At 33.4% G+C, this 21,267-nt stretch overlaps 1 protein-coding gene across 14 annotated transcripts in view; it reads left to right on the forward strand.

Annotated features, from left to right (window-relative positions):
• The window catches only part of LOC130893243 (CUGBP Elav-like family member 2), a 208,061-nt gene that overhangs the window by 129,573 nt on the left and 57,221 nt on the right, over positions 1–21,267 (forward strand). For all 14 annotated transcript variants that reach the window (XR_009059173.1, XR_009059174.1, XR_009059175.1 and 11 more), the window contains 3 exons: positions 1,420–1,727; positions 7,237–7,319; positions 17,034–17,082. Coding sequence is in view for 8 of the 14 variants with exons in the window: in XM_057799177.1 (XP_057655160.1) it covers positions 1,420–1,727; positions 7,237–7,319; positions 17,034–17,082 (440 nt within the window). In the remaining 6 variants the exon portion in view is untranslated. The remainder of the gene's footprint in view (positions 1–1,419; positions 1,728–7,236; positions 7,320–17,033; positions 17,083–21,267) is intronic.

Here is a 21,267-nt window from a genome sequence, read left to right on the forward strand (position 1 = left end):
GGAGTAGGTAGATTCCTAGTGGATAATCCTCTCTGAAACTGCGGGAACGGCTTTAAAGATAAATAAGAAGGAAGTCTTTTAGTAACCACACGTACCCCAGAAGGGGTGCGACTCGATAAGGGCGTAAAAAACTGTTGACGACATGGATTAGCTCAGTTCTTTGGAAACTAATTGTTTAGATAAAGAACCAATTTCAAGGAATCGTCCACAACAAATTCTAGATAGTAGCTTGGCAAGTGATTGCGCATTTTTTTTGCTTTGTAAACTATTGAGCCATCAACTAATCCTGAATGTGGAGTAGGTAGATTCCTAGTGGATAATCCTCTCTGAAACTGCGGGAACGGCTTTAAAGATAAATAAGAAGGAAGTCTTTTAGTAACTACACGTACCCCAGAAGGGGTGCGACTCGATAAGGGCGTAAAAAACTGTTGACGACATGGATTAGCTCAGTTCTTTGGAAACTAATTGTTTAGATAAAGAACCAATTTCAAGGAATCGTCCACAACAAATTCTAGATAGTAGCTTGGCAAGTGATTGCGCATTTTTTTTGCTTTGTGAACTATTGAGCCATCAACTAATCCCGAATGTGGAGTAGGTAGCTTCCTAGCGGAAACTGCGGAAACGTGCTTACGATTTAGACAAACGGCTTTAAAGATAAATAAGAAGGAAGAGTTCAGGATTTTTTAAAGTCCTTACGGTGATCCCAGCTGTTTAGTCTGAGTTACCACACGTACCCCAGAAGGGGTGCGACTCGATAAGGGCGTAAAAAACTGTTGAGGAGATGGATTAGTTCATTTTTTTTGAAATTAATTGTTTAGATAAAGAAATTATAGATTTTATTACTAATTGAATCTTTTCTCGACACAAAACGATAACATTTAGTTGTTTTCAGATGAAATTTTTGCGAAATCTGAACCCTACGCTAATGTAGTCGACTTCCAAAGTTTTAGGTAAACACCAAGTGGCAAAACGCTTTCTTGTTAGTAAACACGAAATTTCTGTTCAAACGCTAATACAAAATTCATCGCAGGATTTGCGCAGTTAATGAGTTGGAAAGTTTGTTTATTTTCACGAAATTGGTACATTAGTTGATCTGTTATTTGTCCTCTTTCGCCTAATATATAAAAGATTATATATACTAGGGGAAAGTCTGTAAGCTTTTGCGTAAATTACGACGAGAGTTATTTCATAGCGGTTAAAATTATTTTGGACACGTCTTCTTTCCAACTCTGAATACATCATCTGCGGTGACCCGTTCTGGTTCATCCTCATCATATATTTGCACCAGAGCAGCCTCTACAAGTCGTCGAAATTGCTCTGAATGTTTGTTTTCAGTACCAATTTGTTATTTGTTAATATAAAAACCGATTTCGATTTCTTGTATATGTTATGTAACGGTACGTTTTTGTTCGGTTGCAGTTCCCTGGTCATGAACAACAACAACAACAACAATTTAACGAACCAAGCCAATAACAACAACAACAACATCAGTAGTCACAATAATAATTTGTTGAATGCAACAAACGCGAATGTGGTGGCGTCGCAAGCCCAATCGAAAATCGTCGGGGCCGAACAACAGGAACAACCGGACAGCGACACTATAAAAATGTTTGTGGGACAAGTGCCTCGTTCTATGGATGAAACTGAACTCCGGAAAATGTTCGAAGAATACGGCAGAGTACATTCTATAAACGTATTGAGGGATAAAGCCACCGGAGCCAGTAAAGGTAAATCCGATCTTTTCCAAATTAGATTTTTACATTTTTGTTATTTTCTTTTTAAATGACGTATCGGAAACATGAAGTTTCCTCTATTTCCATTGGAATAAATCACGAAAAATTATGAAAAAACGAAAAATAACGTCAGATTTTAACATATTTGGGTTGTAGACGTGTTTTACCGCTTGCCAAATGTCGCGGCTCGAACTGTACGCGTATTAATTATCAGAATTGAAATATTGCACAATTATTGTTCGATATTTTCACCACTTCCATCTTTTTTGTACGTTTATCTACCTCGTTCCGTAACTCCTCTTGATCTCAATCTATAGTATCCCCTGTATATGTTTTTTTTTTTTATTTGTTTCTTCACTTGAATCAGCCATTAACACGCTTAAAACTCCTCTTCGATAAGTAACAAAACTACTTGTCTTTCCGCTAACTCTGTTTATTTCGATGTGTTCTAAACTATACGAGGGGACACCGAAAAATAACCGGAATATTCTCGATTACAAGTAATATATTTGTTTCGACGGTGTTTCTACTGTTTGAATTCATCTTTAGAGATGAGTGCAAGCTCCAGTCTCGTTATTTTGTTGATGTCTTCGAATCGACGTTCTTTCACGCTACTTTTCAAGCTCGGAAACAAGAAAGAGTCGCGCGGAGCCAAGTCGGGCGAGTAAGGTGCGTGGGGCGACGTTATTTTTAACCAAAAACTGACTAACAGATTCTAGACAGTCGATCAAATTGTCTGTACGCACAACCACTGGAATTTTCATCGATTCGGGCAGTAGATGGACGTCCAGAACGAGGTTTGTCATCAATCGCCGTTTTTAAATCGATACACTTGAGTTTTCCCCCTAGGCAACATCTTTGTAAGCAATTTTCGACATTAAAACAGTTTCGGCAGCGTTTTTACCGAATAGTTAACGAAATCAACTGTTGCACCGCGTCTGTATCTGTAATTTTTTCCGTTATTCGCCTCAAAGTGAATATGAAATCTTGTAATTGATCTATCGGTTCTAAATGTGTTTTATTTCAGTGGGTATCTTATTTTTTTTTTTGTGTTTACATCATAACCTGGTGGAATGTTTTGATACGCGAGATTTTAAACGGATTTTCCTCGATCTCGTTTACTAAATCTCGGTTGGAATTTGGAGTTTGGCACGTCGTAAGGTCCTAAGGAACGAAAAAAAAAAACTGTTTTCTCTATTTGGCCGTTGAACGTGTTCAAATATAACGGTCATTACCGGCGGTGGTGTCTTTCCGTTTCTTATTTGTCCTCGAATCGATACGCGAAAAGATAAATCACGGAAAACACGATGCGACTGGTAAATTAATTATTGGACAAGCAAAATATATGTGGTTTCTTCGACGTTCATTAAATGTTTACGTACTAATTCCTTTTTTATTCATTAGTCGTGGTTTCGTTTTCAAAATCCTAATACTTGTTTTCCAATATAGATAGATCCGATCCATCTACATTCATAATAAACCGTGTGAAGTTCATTACAAGCGATTTAACTAATTATCTAACATAACCTAACCTAACCTAACCTAACCTAACCTAACCTAACTAAAAAGGATACTTAGGATAAAATGTAGGGTATTTTACGAATTTTCTTCACATTTTTCCACCGTTATGTCGAATAGAAATTATTTTCACAATTAAATAGAATTTTTCATGAATATTTTCAATAATTTTGTTCAAAACAAACCGTTTTTATATTGTTTTTTTACCAGGAATCAAACAAATCGATTACACACGATTTGTTATTGAAATATCGTAAATTACAAATCCAATTTTTCTACTGAGACTATTTATATTGTAAGTAGAATTCATAAGTACCGCCCTGTATATTAATGCGTATAATTGGTTTCGATTTTAGGTCTATTCTGTTTTGACAATTGACGTTGCGACTTTTCTTTAAGTCTTTATCAAAATATTTTCTTACTTTCTTTCAAAAATTATTAAAAAAAACTTTTCCAATTACAAATAAATAATAGAGAATTATAAACTTTTTATTTATTGAACCATATAATGTACTTGATGATATTTGCTATGTCGATATTAATTTATTAATTATTTGCGAAATCATCGAAGTGAAACTGTCAGCTGTCAACATAGAGTGACATTTGTTTACTCCAGAGCGTCCCGAAAGTGTTTTGCAATACGGAACTGTCACTTTCAGTACACGGAACACTCGAAAACTAATTTTAAAATAGAAAAGACTTAAAATCGAGATGCATTAATTTATGAAAAGGTCTAAAAAATAAGAAATTAAAGAAACCCTCAATATTTAGCTTTGCCAGGAAATAAAACAATTTCGAATTGTGAAAAACTATGCCAAACGAGTTACGGCGTGGCGCGTTCACCATAATTTGAACACTTTTCAATATTTGGTGGATGCGGGGTGACAATAATCAGTCTACTGAATTGTTATTTTTCATTTAATGTTATTCTCAGTCAATGACAAGTCTCAAATAGCACTAGACAAAGTTTCAAAATGCTACTTCGATCGATTTATTGTTATGATAACGACCGTTGAGTAAATTTGTTTTGAAAAATTTATGACTCAAGAAGAATTAACACCGACACAAATCAAAAACGAAAAACCGATTTATTCACCGGACTATAAATAGACTTGTCAACAGTCGACAATTTCAGTGGATCCCGTAAATAACTTTTATTGTGATTGTGATGAGGAAAAACAGATTTTCGTGAAAAAGCCTGAATCAAATTCGGAACTCGCCTAACAAACTCCCAGTATTTTAATTAAAAAGTTCAACTCGGATGCATAGGGGTTGTAAATTGGTGCGATGCAGTTTATATCTTGTAAATTGGTGGATATCAAAAAGCGGATAGAGAAAGAGCTTAGTTTCTCGCTTTATTACCATGAAACCACCCAAGGATATATATTCATCACAACATTAAGAAACTTCAAAGGAAAATTTGGATGTTTTACACGTTTCCAATCAGGATCTGTTTAAAGGTTATCCTTGATGTCTAAAACAATTGATTGTCGTTAGAGGCCATCTTTATGGTGATGGATTGCACGCGGCTTCCTCATATTGGAACGAGAAAGGAACAATGAAGTGCTGAAAGTTCGGAATGTCAAACTAAACTGTCAGCTGCTAAATGAGATGTCAATTGGATCAGTGTTGCCAACTCAAATTTAGTAAAACGAATTTTGGTAATAAAGACGGTGATTTAGAGTAAATTTGCGATTCGACAACTGGACTACATTAAATTACGTAATACCGTCCCTGTAAGTTTGGAAGTTGGCCGGTTAAATCGGAACGGCGTTACCTGGAAGTACAATGGAGTTTGTGAACAACTTTAGACGTGTTCGCAAGTCAATGGTTTCGGTAATGTAACAATTTCGGGGTGGAAAGGAGTTCCAAAAGTTCCGGAATTGCAGGGTTAAGGGCGAGAGGGTGGAATTGTTAGAGATATATATTGATGGAGTTTTGGGTTCGAGGGGAAATAAGTGAGAAATTTGTATAATTGGGTTTTGATTGGACGATTTGTGAAAAGCTTTTCGAGTTTTAGGAAGTTATTGTCAATTATTTTAACGCCCTTTCGATTCGATCGTTTGTAAAGGAAGAGATTTTATACGAAACATCCGTTTAGGTAATGGGTGTAATAAAGCACAAGATATTTTGTTTTGAAACTCTCTATTGATCTGAAAAATGCGTACAATGATGCAGAATTCAATGATGATTCAGAACATACAGAAAAAATTATCAGGACCATCCCAGAAGTACCTGGACCGATCCTCAGACATGGAGAACCGGCTCCAAAGAAGACAAAGACAGTTCCATCTAAGGACAAGGTCGTGGCGTTGGTTTTTTTGGAATGCGCGTTGGATAATTTCCATTAACTACCTTGGAAAAGGAAAAACTATCAACGGCCAGTTTTATCTCAACGTATTCGCCAAAATTGCTACCTCATGAACCCTATTGACCAGATTTAAACCTCTCGGATTTTTTTTTGTTCTCAGACTGTAAAAAATGGCCGGGTGGTTATTTATAACAAGGGTATCGAACGTAGCAAAAATATATTTTGTTATATTTTGTAAAAAATGCCGATGAACTGGTTCCCGTTTTCGAAAAGTGTCGTATTACGTTCGTTATAACGAATAATGAAAATTATATCTCAAGATGAAAGGGGCCGTATCGAATATCCCCGGATGTATCCCCATAATCGTCCCTCTAGAAAGTTTTTATCGGATATCTACCGGGTGTAAGAATAAAAAAGCTTATTTCCATTCGAATATTTAAATTTAAATCTGCATTAGTAAGAAATCCAAATTAACATACATTTTAGTAGGAAAATACACGTGGAGCGAAACTCCCCTTTTCAATATCCTTTAAACTGAATGATTTCGATTTATTTTTAACAAAAAGGCCGAAGTGGAAGGCGTGGAAGTTCGATTAAATAAATCACCAGCCTTCCAGAACGAATCTAACCTGAAAATTTGTGAAAATTTGCGAAGTTGGTAAGGAGTTACTCCTTCGAGTCGAAAGTAAATGACAGGGCGGAATCCGACGGTAGAATCGAACTTCTCTAAATCATTCATTGAATTTTCGGTTACGTTTTAATCTCTCCAAGTTAAATTAGTTTTCCTTTCGATAATACAAATAAAAAATAAAAATATAAATGACATATAATAATGTACAAATGGGATTCTATTGTGATCCCGAGCAGCCCCGATTCGTCGGGGGGATAAATTAGGTCAGCATCTTGTCAGAAAGGTAACGATTTTGATTGGTAGGATATCCTAATTGATTACGGGCATCGACGAGGGAATAAGAATCTACAGAAATGGAAGTTAACCAGCTCGGAATATAACGAAAAGTAGTTTAACAATAAAAGATTGCCGTTCCCGAAAATAGGAACGGCAATCCGATCAAAAGATCATGTTAGACATATAGAAATTTATCTCCCAAATTGATATCGATATGTGAATCGATTATGTAACGGATCGCTACTCAAATTTTGAAACGGAAACAAATATTCGATTCCGATCGCTTCTTTAGGTGTAGAAAAACGTCGATTTCGCAATTTATCTTCGATTTACGGAATTGAGAAGAAATTATTGGGTTACGAACCCGTCAATTCCATGTTTTGACTGTTCAAAAACGTTTTGGTTCGAAGGTATTTTCGACGATTGTCAAATGTGGTATTCGACGCGAAAAAATCGACATTTTGACATTCGAAATATTGAATGTTCGCCAAAATATGCCTCAACCTCTCGGTATATCACACGATTCGTGTCAAATGTCAAACTTTAAGATGACAGTGTCAGATTTGATATGTTCGCTGTTGCCATATTTCTAAAATTTAAGTAGAAACCTTCGTAGATTCATGAAATAATAAATATACAAGGCGAAATATGTTCAAACTTGGCAATAGCTTGCTGCGTGGGGATTTTTTATACGAAATTGATATGATATTCGTATTTTTTTCATTTTCCGAGTAACTGAATGACAAAAATTAAAATATTTGTTGCAGGTTGTTGTTTCGTGACATTTTTCACAAGGAAAGCCGCCCTTCAGGCACAAGACGCTCTGCATAATGTGAAGACTTTGAACGGGGTAAGTCAAATACGTCATTTTTAATTTCGTATATAAAAAATGATAATATACATCGAAATCAACAAAATACAGGGAGTTTTTGATAGTTAATTTTGAACATATCGTACCAGACTAGCTTTTAATTCTATGTTTGGCTTTTTTTTTTTATTCGCTCTCTAGATAAATTATCGAAATCAATAGTTTAGTGTTTAGTTTAGTAGTTTAGTGAAGATTTGTATCGAAATTACAAGGAACCAGTCATAAAAAGGTTTAATATACTTTGAAATCATTTCAAACGGTCGAATTTTTACCAAACGATGTTTGTAGGCAAACCAGCGTAGCCGTTGTTTTATATAGAAGCTTGGAAAAACTATAACCGGATCTCAAAATTTATCATTCTGTATAGTAATGGATTTTTGTTGTTTCCACGTACTGTACAGTTGGTTTAAGTTGGTAATTTCGTTCGATATGACCGTCTGCTAAGTATTCGTATGATCGATGTTAGACCACGCACATTATTCGACGTATCTTGCATCGCGCGATTCCTAAATCTTTCTAGAATCAGTTGAATGACGTGAAATGAAAAACAGCGCGCGTTTCGAACAGAAAAAAACGTCCTGCACTGTCTGGAATAACGGAAAATTCGCGTGAGGCGTACAGTCTCGTTATTTAATAGCCACTTTTAGTATACAGAGAATAGAATACCACGAATTCGTCATATACGTTTTAGTTTTATCGAAATTTGTCGTGCGGCAACATTGCATTGTGTGTGGAGCTATTGAAGTGGGCTTTTGCCAATGACACTCGGCTTCCGAATGTCGTATCAAGTGTTGGGTGATGGATGGGAAGAGTCTGGAGTACGGATTACGGGCACACATTCGCGATATTTTGAATGAGAGTAATTTTCCGTACGATATGGTTGAATGACGAAGCTTTATACTCCGATACAGGTTATTATACAGTTAGGTTTACGAGATTGACGCTTTAATTAACTATTTTTATTTATTTTTTTCAATTCCCTATCATCGCGGTGTGTATACCGTGTTCTCTCGATTAACCTCTACTGTCACGCATCGTAATAAATATCGTTCGGGGTTTTCTAAAGAGGAAAAAAAGGGAAAAAAACTAACTTTTCACTAGGCAGATCTGCTGCGTTAAATCATTGGGTGAATACCGCCCTCTTTGTAACGTAAACACGTAATCTAGACAATCGTTGGGGTACCGAACGGACAGAGACGTTTTTGGAAAATTTACGCAAGAAAATTGTCAAAAATCTAGGAAATATGAAGCAGGATTGAATCCTGGATAAATTCAAAAAACCGAAACAAATTGAATTAAAAAAAACTTTCGAATTAGACAGTTTTTTTATCAATATAAAACTAAAATTGTGCTGTTACATGAAAAAAATTTTCCCATACGAGTTATAGACATTAAAAATTTCGAAATCACAACTTATACGAGGTCTGGCTAATAAATAACGAAACTGTTTACGAAAAAAAGGTTTTATTATAAAAATTATTCCAAATTCGTACACAGAATTAGTGCTGGAAGTCCTCTTTGGTGACGATCTGATAAGAGTTGTGTCGTTTTTTGCTTTATCGCTTCCATAGACTCAAATCGGGTCCGTTTGGAATCAGATCTTTTGGTCTAAGAGTCAGATTTTTTGGCACCAACTTCGCACAAACTAAAATCTTTTTAACAGTTTATTTATTTATCAATTTGGTTGATTTTGGTCACTGTTTCTGGACGATCCGGCCGCTGGTCATCTTCAGGGCTTCACTAAAGCGTTTAAACCACTCAAAAACACGCGCACGACACAGGAAATTATCCCCGTAGGACTTTTGCAACAATTTATATCATTTAGTTGGAGTTTTTTTCAATTTAACGTTGCAGCTATATTCCAATAGTGACTGAAACGTGTTTCGGGACGTGTATAGACAAGATATTTAAATACCCCGCCCGTCTAGGGCGCCCTCTAGACGCGCAGTCTCGTTATTCAATAGCCAGACCTCGTATTTAAATATTATACATTCGAATATTATGAATTTTTAATGGATGAAAACGTTTTGTTCATTGTAGTATGTTTGAGGGAATAAATAATTCTACACTATTATGTTAAAGCCAGGGACGGCTCTCGCCCAATGGTTAACAATCCGTAACTTTTACAGAGACGACTCAATTCGATGAAATTTAACGTTTTGATTCAAATATGTAGTGGTAAATCCAGTTATTACCCTTTATACTAAAAATCCTTTTAATTTCCTTTAAATAGGACACGTGGAATTCATTTTTAAAGAAGATATTCCATACGCAAATGTACAACAATATTTCCGAGAGATTTTTCCTCTTGGTAATTAAGAATCTCCTGAAGAAGTTACGTATTGCGCAAAAAAAACTTAGGTAATAGATAAAAACAACGTTGAATATATAAAGTTTCGTATTAAATCATTATTTACATAAAAATTTCGCGTAGAATCTTGTTGGGATCCCTAACAATTTTTAGTATACTCCCGTCGAGTTGCTACTTCCAAACCATCTAACATCTAAAGTCTCGAGGGGTCTAAACGTCAGGTCGAGTCAGATACTAAAATATTAGAACAAGTACTAAAGAAGATAAACATGCAAAGCTGAAATAACGACTATAATAATGGGAAAATATCTTGTTTCGAAATGAATTTTTTATATGATAGTTTCGTGGTTGAAAATATCGAAACAATTCATTTTAGACATTTTTCCAAGGTTTCTAATCGAGTTTTGAGATGTGGCAACACCGATGTGAATACGTCAAATTCGGTATTACCAACATAAAGTTCGGAAGTCGTTGTTATACGAGTGGTATTTGAGATGTTTGATGATAAGTATATCCGAACAAATTTAGACAATTTAGACATTAATTATAATTTGACAAATTGGTCGATGTGTCTATGAGGATTTAGAGGAACGGAAAATCAACAAACAGACATACGCACCCGTGAATTAATGTCAAAGATTCATTACTCCGCAATTAGAAACAATAAATTAACTATTGGTGATTCCTAATGAACAAATATATAATTAGGACAAAGAAAAGTCAAAAAGTAGATAGTTGGGGTCATAAACAGGCTTCCAAACTTAAACAAGCGATTAAAAATTTATAGAAACTTGAAACATTCAACATATTTTTGTACGTGGACGCAGATTTTTTTGGTGTCGGTGTTTTTAGACCAGTTATGAAGACACCCTGAGTCTCTAATGTTTTTCCCGACATCTTCAGTCAGTAGTCCCATGGCTAATTCGGCTTATTCGGAACGTTTGAGCCACGGATCAATATTTTAGTTGACGTATCGTACCGAGGATTAAAACAACTGTTCTTTTAGAACTTAAAGTCTCGAATTTGCTTTACATACACCGGACATTAGTTCAGGTATAGAAAAACTTCATTCATATACATCAATTCGATGTTTTGAAAGACCAAAAACCTTTTTAATCGAATCGAGTAATGAATTGGAGCTCGCTTCGACGATTCTGCGATTGGTTTCTTCGATTTTTTCTTCTACACTAGACAAATTATCGAAATCGATAGTTTAGTGTTTAGTTTAGTAGTTTAGTGAAGATTTGTATCGAAATTACAAGGAACCAGTCATAAAAAGGTTTAATATACTTTTAAATCATTTCAAACGGTCGAATTTTTACCAAACCATGTTTGTAGGCAAACCAGTGTAGCCGTTGCTTTATATAGAAGCTTGGAAAAACTATAACCGGATCTCAAAATTTATCAAGTGTATAGTAATGGATTTTTGTTGTTTCCACGTACTGTACAGTTGGTTTAAGTTGGTAATTTCGTTCGATATGACCGTCTGCTAAGTATTGGTGTGATCGATGTTAGACCACGCACATTATTCGACGTATCTTGCATCGTGCGATTCCTAAATTTTTCTTGAATCAGTTGAATGACGTGAAATGAAAATCAGCGCGCGTTTCGAACGGAAAAAACGTCCTGCACTGTCTGGAATAATGGAAAATTCGCGTGAGGCGTAGTCCCATGGCTAATTCGGCTTATTCGGAACGTTTAAGCCACGGATCAATATTTTAGTTGACGTATCGTACCGAGGATTAAAACAACTGTTCTTTTAGAACTTAAAGTCTTGAATTTGCTTCACATACACCGGACTTTAGTTTCAACCAATCGTTGGTTGAATGCATTTTCTTCAGGTGTAGAAAAACTTCATTCATATTCATCAATTCGATGTTTTGAAAGACCAAAAACCTTTTTAATCGAATCGAGTAATGAATTGGAGGTCGCTTCGACGATTCTGCGATTGGTTTCTTCGATTTTTTCTTCTACACTTGTAGCAAACAAAAGCTGGTGCGCCGATGGAACAGAGACGATACGTCCAGTTATCCATGATCCAGGGATCCGTGATTCGTCGTCTGTCTAGATCTTATAGACGGTTTTTTGAAGCAACGTGATTGAGCTTATCGCACTTTTGACGAAAACCAGCTAAACACGGTTGGTCAAGATGGTGCTTCATCACCAAAAGTCGAGGCGAGTTGCTCGGCGTATTCTTATTCGATTTAATCCACATTCTGGGTACTTTCGCCAATAAAAATTCGTCAAATTTTACGATGCCAGTGTCAGATTTGACATATTCTCATCAGTGTTGCCATGTTTGCAAAATTTGGGAAGTTGGAAGGTAACTCGGGCAGTATTTTCATCAGTTGATGCGGAGACAAGAAGTTTTGTAAGAAAAAAACTCCTTTTGTTAACGATTTCTTTCGTAAATTGCTGAAAACTTTGATCGGCGATTTTTCTCCGAAAATGTGCAATTTTTTAATAAAAAAATGTATGTACAAATACGAAATTAACAAGGGCCGCCGTTCTGAATCCATTTATTTTTTTCCCAGTTCGTTTTTCTCAATCTCCGCCGTTTGCGAAATTTGCGTGGATTTGCAACCTGGTCGGTTCTCCATTAATTTGAGTGTCACTGTTGAAGGATCGGGATTTCACTCCATTTACGAGGTCAGGGACGAAAAGTAATGAGAAAGAAAAGGCGATGACGAATTGCACGCGTTTATTCGTGAAAAACAAGCTTCTTTCTGCTGACTTCGCCGAAAATAAAATGAATCGAAAGTAGTTTTCGATTCTATCGATAGCGAAGATAAAATCTTGTCGGTGTATATATAAGAAAATTTGATTTTAAAAGAGTTTTTCCCTTGTAAAATTAAATTAGTTCGGCGGCGCGTCGACAACAGAGCCCGTTTTTAAGAATTCCTGGTGCGTCTTGCGACGAATTCGGAAATTGTTGTTGAAATTCGATAAAAATAGTTTTGTAATACCGAAAACGCGTCTACGGACGCTACTATGTGGAACTACTCTCGTAAAATTAAAAAAAAAAAACGTTTTTTTTTTTAATTTTTGAATGTAATACTCGGCGCAGTCCAATCTTACTAACGAAGACTTGAGAAACACGCCGAGGCTCGTAATTGTTTTACATTATTGAACCCTTTTTTTTTTTTTTTCTTTCTCCGGGGGTTATCCCGTTGGATGCGGAGGATTGATGCTGCCGCATAATGACGAAGATAATGTTTCTTTAATGGATGCCGGCGATTTAAAAAAGTCGGTTTGGGAATTATTAAAGTTTTATTAAAGTGTTATATTAAAGGAAAAGTGATAAGGTAAATAAATTTTGTTAATCTATTAAAGAAAATTGGTAAAAATTTATTAATCAACGGCGAGTTTTATTGCAAAGTTTGAGCGAAAACGTCAAGCAAAAACGGCCTAGAAATCTCGCAAATTTCGTTATTGCAACCATATTCGCCAGATTTAGCCCCTTGGATTATTTTTTTTTCCCCGGGGACTTGACGGGTATCGAACATATTGAAGATCGTTGGGAAAAGTTTATGGTCTTTGTTGGACCACCCTCGTATATATAATGTATACTTTTAAGTCAATTATAATAAGATTGGGGATGATTGGGGTTGATTGTGGGTTAGTTAATGCCAGCAATAATAATCAATTATGACCTATTATATTCTAATTCGACCCGACCCTGTCAGTGTGAATAATTTTTCCAATTTTCTTTGCTTAGAATGTGAAGTTATTTTTTGGTGATACGATTGTAGAAATAAAAATAAAAATTATGAAAAGTGTGTTGGTATTGATGATATTGGAAAATGTGAGATGTTAATTGAAAATGGTAATTTTTTTTTTCAAAATATCAAGCTTTTAACAAAGGAATTTCGGGAAGTTTTTTCGTGAAAAAAAAATAATTTGAAAAATTATGTTAAATTGAATATATTCTATAAAAGTTATCTGGGTAAATATCAATTTCTGAATCAATTTAATTTTCCAGAAAATCTATTCATTTTTCCGCTTGTAATAGATTTTTTCCGAGCAACCGATGTGTTTTTTCGAAGTCCTCTTATCGAAAGACTATTTTGTACAAAAATTTAACAAAATTTGAAACCATTTTGTTTCTAATTTCAGATCAAAGGGCCCCCCTTTGAAATACGAAATTTGTTTCTTAGCTTCTAACTGTAAGCCATATAACTTGCTTTGTATAATCACGACTGACCTGTAGTATTTTTTCTATGATAGAATCAACGTTTTTCTTTCGATTTTGTTGTATTACAACGTTGCTAATTCACAACTGTAGGTACTACAAATTTACACAGTGTTATTTTTCGAAAAAACATTTACTACAACTTTAATCCTGTATATTTCTGAAAAATATAGATTTTAAGTAATATAATATAAATAGTCACTTAGATGGATCTTTTCTGAATGGATTTATGTCAAAAATAAATCTATATTCCGAATGGTTTCGAAAATATAGAATTTTTTATACAAGCATGCCAAAATTTTTGAAAAATTTTTAGAAATTTTAGAGATTTTTGCATATAATAGTTGAAAATACGTTTTAATAGTGAAAGTATGGTAAAAATCATGGGATATCATGTATTTTTTTCCGGAAAATCCAAAAATCATGTTAGTTTTCGAATTAAATGTATAGTTTTCCGGAAAATTCAATTTTCATCAGTTTTCCTCAATTTTTCGACTATAATAATTTTTTTTTTCGAGTAACTGATATCTTTTTCGATTTTCTCGTATCAAAAAACCCCTTTATACAGAAATTTAACAAAATTTTTTGTCTATTTGTAGGGCAAAAGGCCCCCCTTTGAAATACGAAATTTGTTTCTTAGCTTCTAACTGTAAGCCATATAACTTGCTTTGTATAATCACGACTGACCTGTAGTATTTTTTCTATGATAGTATCGACGTTCCTCTTTCGATTTTTTTGTATTACAACGTTGCCAGTTCACAACTGTAGGTACTACAAATTTTAATAGTGTTATTTTTCGAAAAAACATTTACTACAACTTTAATCCTGTATATTTCTGAAAAATATAGATTTTAAGTAATATAATATAAATAGTCACTTAGATGGATCTTTTCTGAATGGATTTATGTCAAAAATAAATCTATATTCCGAATGGTTTCGAAAATATAGAATTTTTCATACAAGCATGTCAAAGTTTTTTAGAAATTTCTAGATTTTTTGACATAATAGTTGAAAATACGTTTTAATAGTGAAAGTATGGTAAAAATCATGGGATATCATGTATTTTTTTCCGAAAAATCCAAAAATCATGTTAGTTTTCAGATTAAATGTATAGTTTTCCGGAAAATTCAATTTTCATCAGTTTTCCTCAATTTTCCGACTATAATAATTTTTTTTTCGAGTAACTGATATCTTTTTCGATTTTCTCGTATCAAAAAACCCCTTTATACAGAAATTCAACAAAATCTGAAACAATTTTTTTTTCTATTCTTAGAACAAAGGGCCCCCCTTCGAAATCTGAAATTTTTTTTCATAACTTCTAACTTTATGTCATATAACTTGCTTTGTATAATCACGACTGAGCCGTAGTATTTTTTCTATGATAGTATCGACGTTCCTCTTTCGATTTTTTTGTATTACAACGTTGCCAGTTCACAACTGTAGGTACTACAAATTTATATAGTGTTATTTTTTGAAAAAACATTTACTACAACTTTAATCCTGTATATTTCTGAAAAATATAGATTTTAAGTAATATAATATAAATAGTCACTTAGATGGATCTTTTCTGAATGGATTTATGTCAAAAATAAATCTATATTCCGAATGGTTTCGAAAATATAGAATTTTTCATACAAGCATGTCAAAGTTTTTTTGAAATTTCTAGATTTTTTGACATAATAGTTGAAAATACGTTTTAATAGTGAAAGTATGGTAAAAATCATGGGATATCATGTATTTTTTTCCGAAAAATCCAAAAATCATGTTAGTTTTCGGATTAAATGTATAGTTTTCCGGAAAATTCAATTTTCATCAGTTTTCCTCAATTTTTCGACTATAATAATTTTTTTTTCGAGTAACTGATATTTTTTTCGAACTCCTCGTATCAAAAAACCCGTTTATATAAAAATTTAACAAAATCTGAAACAATTTTTTTTACTACTTTCAGATCAAAGGGCCCCCTTTGAAATCTGAAATTTTTTTTCAAAACTTCTAACTTTATGCCATATAACTTGCTTTGTATAATCACGACTGAGCCGTAGTATTTTTTCTATGATAGTATCGACGTTCCTCTTTCGATTTTTTTGTATTACAACGTTGCCAGTTCACAACTGTAGGTACTACAAATTTATATAGTGTTATTTTTTGAAAAAACATTTACTACAACTTTAATCCTGTATATTTCTGAAAAATATAGATTTTAAGTAATATAATATAAATAGTCACTTAGATGGATCTTTTCTGAATGGATTTATGTCAAAAATAAATCTATATTCCGAATGGTTTCGAAAATATAGAATTTTTCATACAAGCATGTCAAAGTTTTTTTGAAATTTCTAGATTTTTTGACATAATAGTTGAAAATACGTTTTAATAGTGAAAGTATGGTAAAAATCATGGGATATCATGTATTTTTTTCCGAAAAATCCAAAAATCATGTTAGTTTTCGGATTAAATGTATAGTTTTCCGGAAAATTCAATTTTCATCAGTTTTCCTCAATTTTTCGACTATAATAATTTTTTTTTCGAGTAACTGATATCTTTTTCGAACTCCTCGTATCAAAAAACTCCTCTATAGAGAAATTTAATAAAATTTTTTCTTCTAATTTTAGAGTAAAGGGCCCCCCTTTGAAATTTGAAATTTTTTTTCATAACTTCTTACTTTATGTCATATAACTCGCTTTGTATAATCACGACTGAGCCGTAGTATTTTTTCTATGATAGTATCGACGTTCCTCTTTCGATTTTTTTGTATTACAACGTTGCCAGTTCACAACTGTAAGTACTACAAATTTTAATAGTGTTATTTTTCGAAAAAACATTTACTTCAACTTTAACCCCGTATATTTCTGAAAACTATAGATTTTAAGGAATATAATATAGATAGTCACTTAGATGGACATTTTCTCAATTGATTTATGTCAAAAATAAATCGATATCCCGAATAGTTTCGGAAATACAGAATTTTTTATACAAGCATGTCAAAAATTTTATTACATTCCTTGATATTTCGACATAATAATAATTGAAAATATACAGTTTTCCGAGAGAAAAACCAAATATAATCAATATTATTTCTCGACACTGTATATTCAGAAAGTCCGCATGGATTCCGTACACCTGCAGTAAGGATTAGTTGGCGTATCCTGTAAATCTGTGAATCCTCACTAATTCACTTAAATGTCTGTTTCAGATGCATCATCCAATTCAGATGAAACCGGCCGACAGCGAGAACAGAAACGGTGAGTTTTAACGTTAAAAATATTTATTATTTATTTCCGCAGCTCCACGTCAAACAAAAAAAAATATATACGAGGTCTGACTATTAAATAACCAGACTAGAGGGCGCCGTAGACGAGTTTCCGTCACTTTTATAGTATTTGTGCACCATAAATTGTCGCAAGAGGCCTATGGGGACGATTCCCTATGTCGTGAGCGTGTTTTTGAGCGGTGTAAACGCTTTAGTGAGAGCCGAAAGGACAATGAAGATGATCAGCGTCCAAGTCGCCCTGTGACTGTTTCAACTACGAAAACAGTGACAAAAATCAATCAAATTGAACGTGCAGATCGTCGAATGATTGTCGATGCTGCAAATGCCGATAAATAAACGTTTAAAAAAATTTTACATTTGACAAAAGTCTTTGCGAAGTCGGTGCCAGAAAATCCTAACCAAAAGTTCGTTATTTAATAGCCAAACCTCGTATATAAATATTAATAGCGGCGTTAATTGGTGAAAAAAAGTTATTTGCCCTTTCGTAAATTACTATTAATTAAAAATACACACTTTAATTCGAAAAAATACCGTGTATTGGTCGAATAATCGTAGAAAGATTTCATTCGCTATTTGTTGGACATGAACCGAAAACAAATTACGGCTTATCACGTTTTCCCTTTGAAAAACTGATACGATGTCGGTGCTAGTCTGGAGAACAGACAAAAGAATATTCGTTTTTATCTTTGTGCCGGACATTGACAGTAGTTCGGACATAATGTTACCGCAATAAAAGGAAATAATGATTAAAGTCGGAAAGGAATGAAATTAGAGAAAACGTTTCGTTAAAATTTCATCCTAAACATTCTACGGCGCCTACCAAATCAAAATTAGTAGGTTTTTTTTGAGAAAATATTTTTCCTTTAGCTCTCTTTGTACCAGCATCTTTCATCCTTTGCGGACGACAAATAGTCGGATAGGACCGGATCAGGGATGTATGGTGGGTGTTCGATCTCTAGGAAGTCGCATTCGGGTACAATAACCTCGGAAAACGAAGGATTTTGGGTTGAGGGTTGATTTTTTTCGTATTTTCCGAAATTCATCATACGAAAACTCTTGGCGTTGCCAATTGTCTCATATTTCCGATAGAGCAAAGCTTGAACTTACTATTCGTTTTTCGGGATTTGAATCGTTGAAAAATGATAATTAATTACATCATCACGCCATACTAACACATCTCAAATAGATTATTACGTAAAATTTGATAAATTACAAGTTTGACCAGTTATATTCTTATTAGAAGTTATCTACTTGTTTGTCCCATATTAGATTGTATCATATTTTAGTGTTTCGTTTATTTGGAACGTTGAATCTCGTATCTAAAGCGAAATTAACCCCCGAATCAGTTAATTTGACGGTTCATAATATATAAGTATATTTGAAATATTCGTTTTAATTTTGTTTTGGAGATCGTCATATTTTCGCAATTACCGGTATGGAGATAAAACCAAATCAAACTCGAAAGTTGTCACAAGACCCCCTACAGTCAGTCCCGTCGTCCTTTTAACTAAGACTAAGATCTCTTTCAAGCTCGGTTAATCTAACTTTTCACCCTCTTTACCGAGATCAAATTACTTTTCATCGTTAGGACGGAAACGAGAGGATGCTTTTCTACTAATTAACGGAGATATTTCCTTTTGTTTTTATTGTCTTTTCTTTCGAATCTTTTTTATTATTGTAAGAGAATTTTCTTATGATTATGACACTTTTAAAAATTATTTTTGTTAATAATACTATTTATTACACGTTTTGTTTTCTAAAGCATCCTAAGTTGTTTATCTTCGAGATTACGTAGTTGTTTGAGGTTAGGTAATATTCTCTAGCTCGATTGTACGGTGTCAAAAACCCGTTTTTCGTCAATAATTGCCGGAATATGGCGGGTACGGATAAATTGTTTAATAACTCGTGTAAAAATTGGTATTTTTTCATGAATTAAAATTCATTCGAAAGGGGAAATCCATAGCTATTACGTCATACCGATTATTTTTTCGAAAAATTTGTTTTTTATACTGAAAATCCTGCTCAAACTTGTCTTTCATCGATATTTTTCGATTATTATCCAATTAAATCATATTTTTCTTGATAATAGTTATTCAGTTGAATCTTTTTGGATTTTGGGGCATTCATTCGAAAGGGGAAATCCATAGCTATTACGTCATACCGATTATTTTTTCGAAAAATTTGTTTTTTATACTGAAAATCCTGCTCAAACTTCTCTTTCATCGATTTTTTCCCGATTATTATCCAATTAAATCATGTTTTTGTTAATAATAGTTATTCAGTTGAATCTTTTTGGATTCTGGGGCATTCATTCGAAAGGGGAAATCCGTAGCTATTACGTCATACCGATTATTTTTTCGAAAAATTTGTTTTTTATACTGAAAATCCTGCTCAAACTTCTCTTTCATCGATTTTTTCCCGATTATTATCCAATTAAATCATGTTTTTGTTAATAATAGTTATTCAGTTGAATCTTTTTGGATTCTGGGGCATTCATTCGAAAGGGGAAATCCGTAGCTATTACGTCATACCGATTATTTTTTCGAAAAATTTGTTTTTAATACTGAAAATCCTGCTCAAACTTGTCTTTCCTCGATTTTTTCCCGATTATTATCCAATTAAATCATGTTTTTGTTAATAATAGTTATTCAGTTGAATCTTTTTGGATTCTGGGGCATTCATTCGAAAGGGGAAATCCGTAGCTATTACGTCATACCGATTATTTTTTCGAAAAATTTGTTTTTTATACTGAAAATCCTGCTCAAACTTGTCTTTCATAGATTTTTTCCCGATTATTATCCAATTAAATCATGTTTTTGTTAATAATAGTTATTCAGTTGAATCTTTTTGAATTCTGAGGCATTCATTCGAAAGGGGAAATCCGTAGCTATTACGTCATACCGATTATTTTTTCGAAAAATTTGTTTTTTATACTGAAAATCCTGCTCAAACTTGTCTTTCATAGATTTTTTCCCGATTATTATCCAATTAAATCATGTTTTTGTTAATAATAGTTATTCAATTGAATCTTTTTGGATTCTGGGGCATTCATTCGAAAGGGGAAATCCGTAGCTATTACGTCATACCGATTATTTTTTCGAAAAATTTGTTTTTAATACTGAAAATCCTGCTCAAACTTGTCTTTCCTCGATTTTTTCCCGATTATTATCCAATTAAATCATGTTTTTGTTAATAATAGTTATTCAGTTGAATCTTTTTGGATTCTGGGGCATTCATTCGAAAGGGGAAATCCGTAGCTATTACGTCATACCGATTATTTTTTCGAAAAATTTGTTTTTTATACTGAAAATCCTGCTCAAACTTCTCTTTCATCGATTTTTTCCCGATTATTATCCAATTAAATCATGTTTTTGTTAATAATAGTTATTCAGTTGAATCTTTTTGGATTCTGGGGCATTCATTCGAAAGGGGAAATCCGTAGCTATTACGTCATACCGATTATTTTTTCGAAAAATTTGTTTTTAATACTGAAAATCCTGCTCAAACTTGTCTTTCCTCGATTTTTTCCCGATTATTATCCAATTAAATCATGTTTTTGTTAATAATAGTTATTCAGTTGAATCTTTTTGGATTCTGGGGCATTCATTCGAAAGGGGAAATCCGTAGCTATTACGTCATACCGATTATTTTTTCGAAAAATTTGTTTTTTATACTGAAAATCCTGCTCAAACTTGTCTTTCATAGATTTTTTCCCGATTATTATCCAATTAAATCATGTTTTTGTTAATAATAGTTATTCAGTTGAATCTTTTTGAATTCTGAGGCATTCATTCGAAAGGGGAAATCCGTAGCTATTACGTCATACCGATTATTTTTTCGAAAAATTTGTTTTTTATACTGAAAATCCTGCTCAAACTTGTCTTTCATAGATTTTTTCCCGATTATTATCCAATTAAATCATGTTTTTGTTAATAATAGTTATTCAATTGAATCTTTTTGGATTCTGGGGCATTCATTCGAAAGGGGAAATCCGTAGCTATTACGTCATACCGATTATTTTTTCGAAAAATTTGTTTTTAATACTGAAAATCCTGCTCAAACTTGTCTTTCCTCGATTTTTTCCCGATTATTATCCAATTAAATCATGTTTTTGTTAATAATAGTTATTCAGTTGAATCTTTTTGGATTCTGGGGC

The sequence above is a fragment of the Diorhabda carinulata genome, chromosome 4 (genome assembly GCF_026250575.1).
Source record: "Diorhabda carinulata isolate Delta chromosome 4, icDioCari1.1, whole genome shotgun sequence".
NCBI classification, from domain to species: domain Eukaryota; kingdom Metazoa; phylum Arthropoda; class Insecta; order Coleoptera; family Chrysomelidae; genus Diorhabda; species Diorhabda carinulata.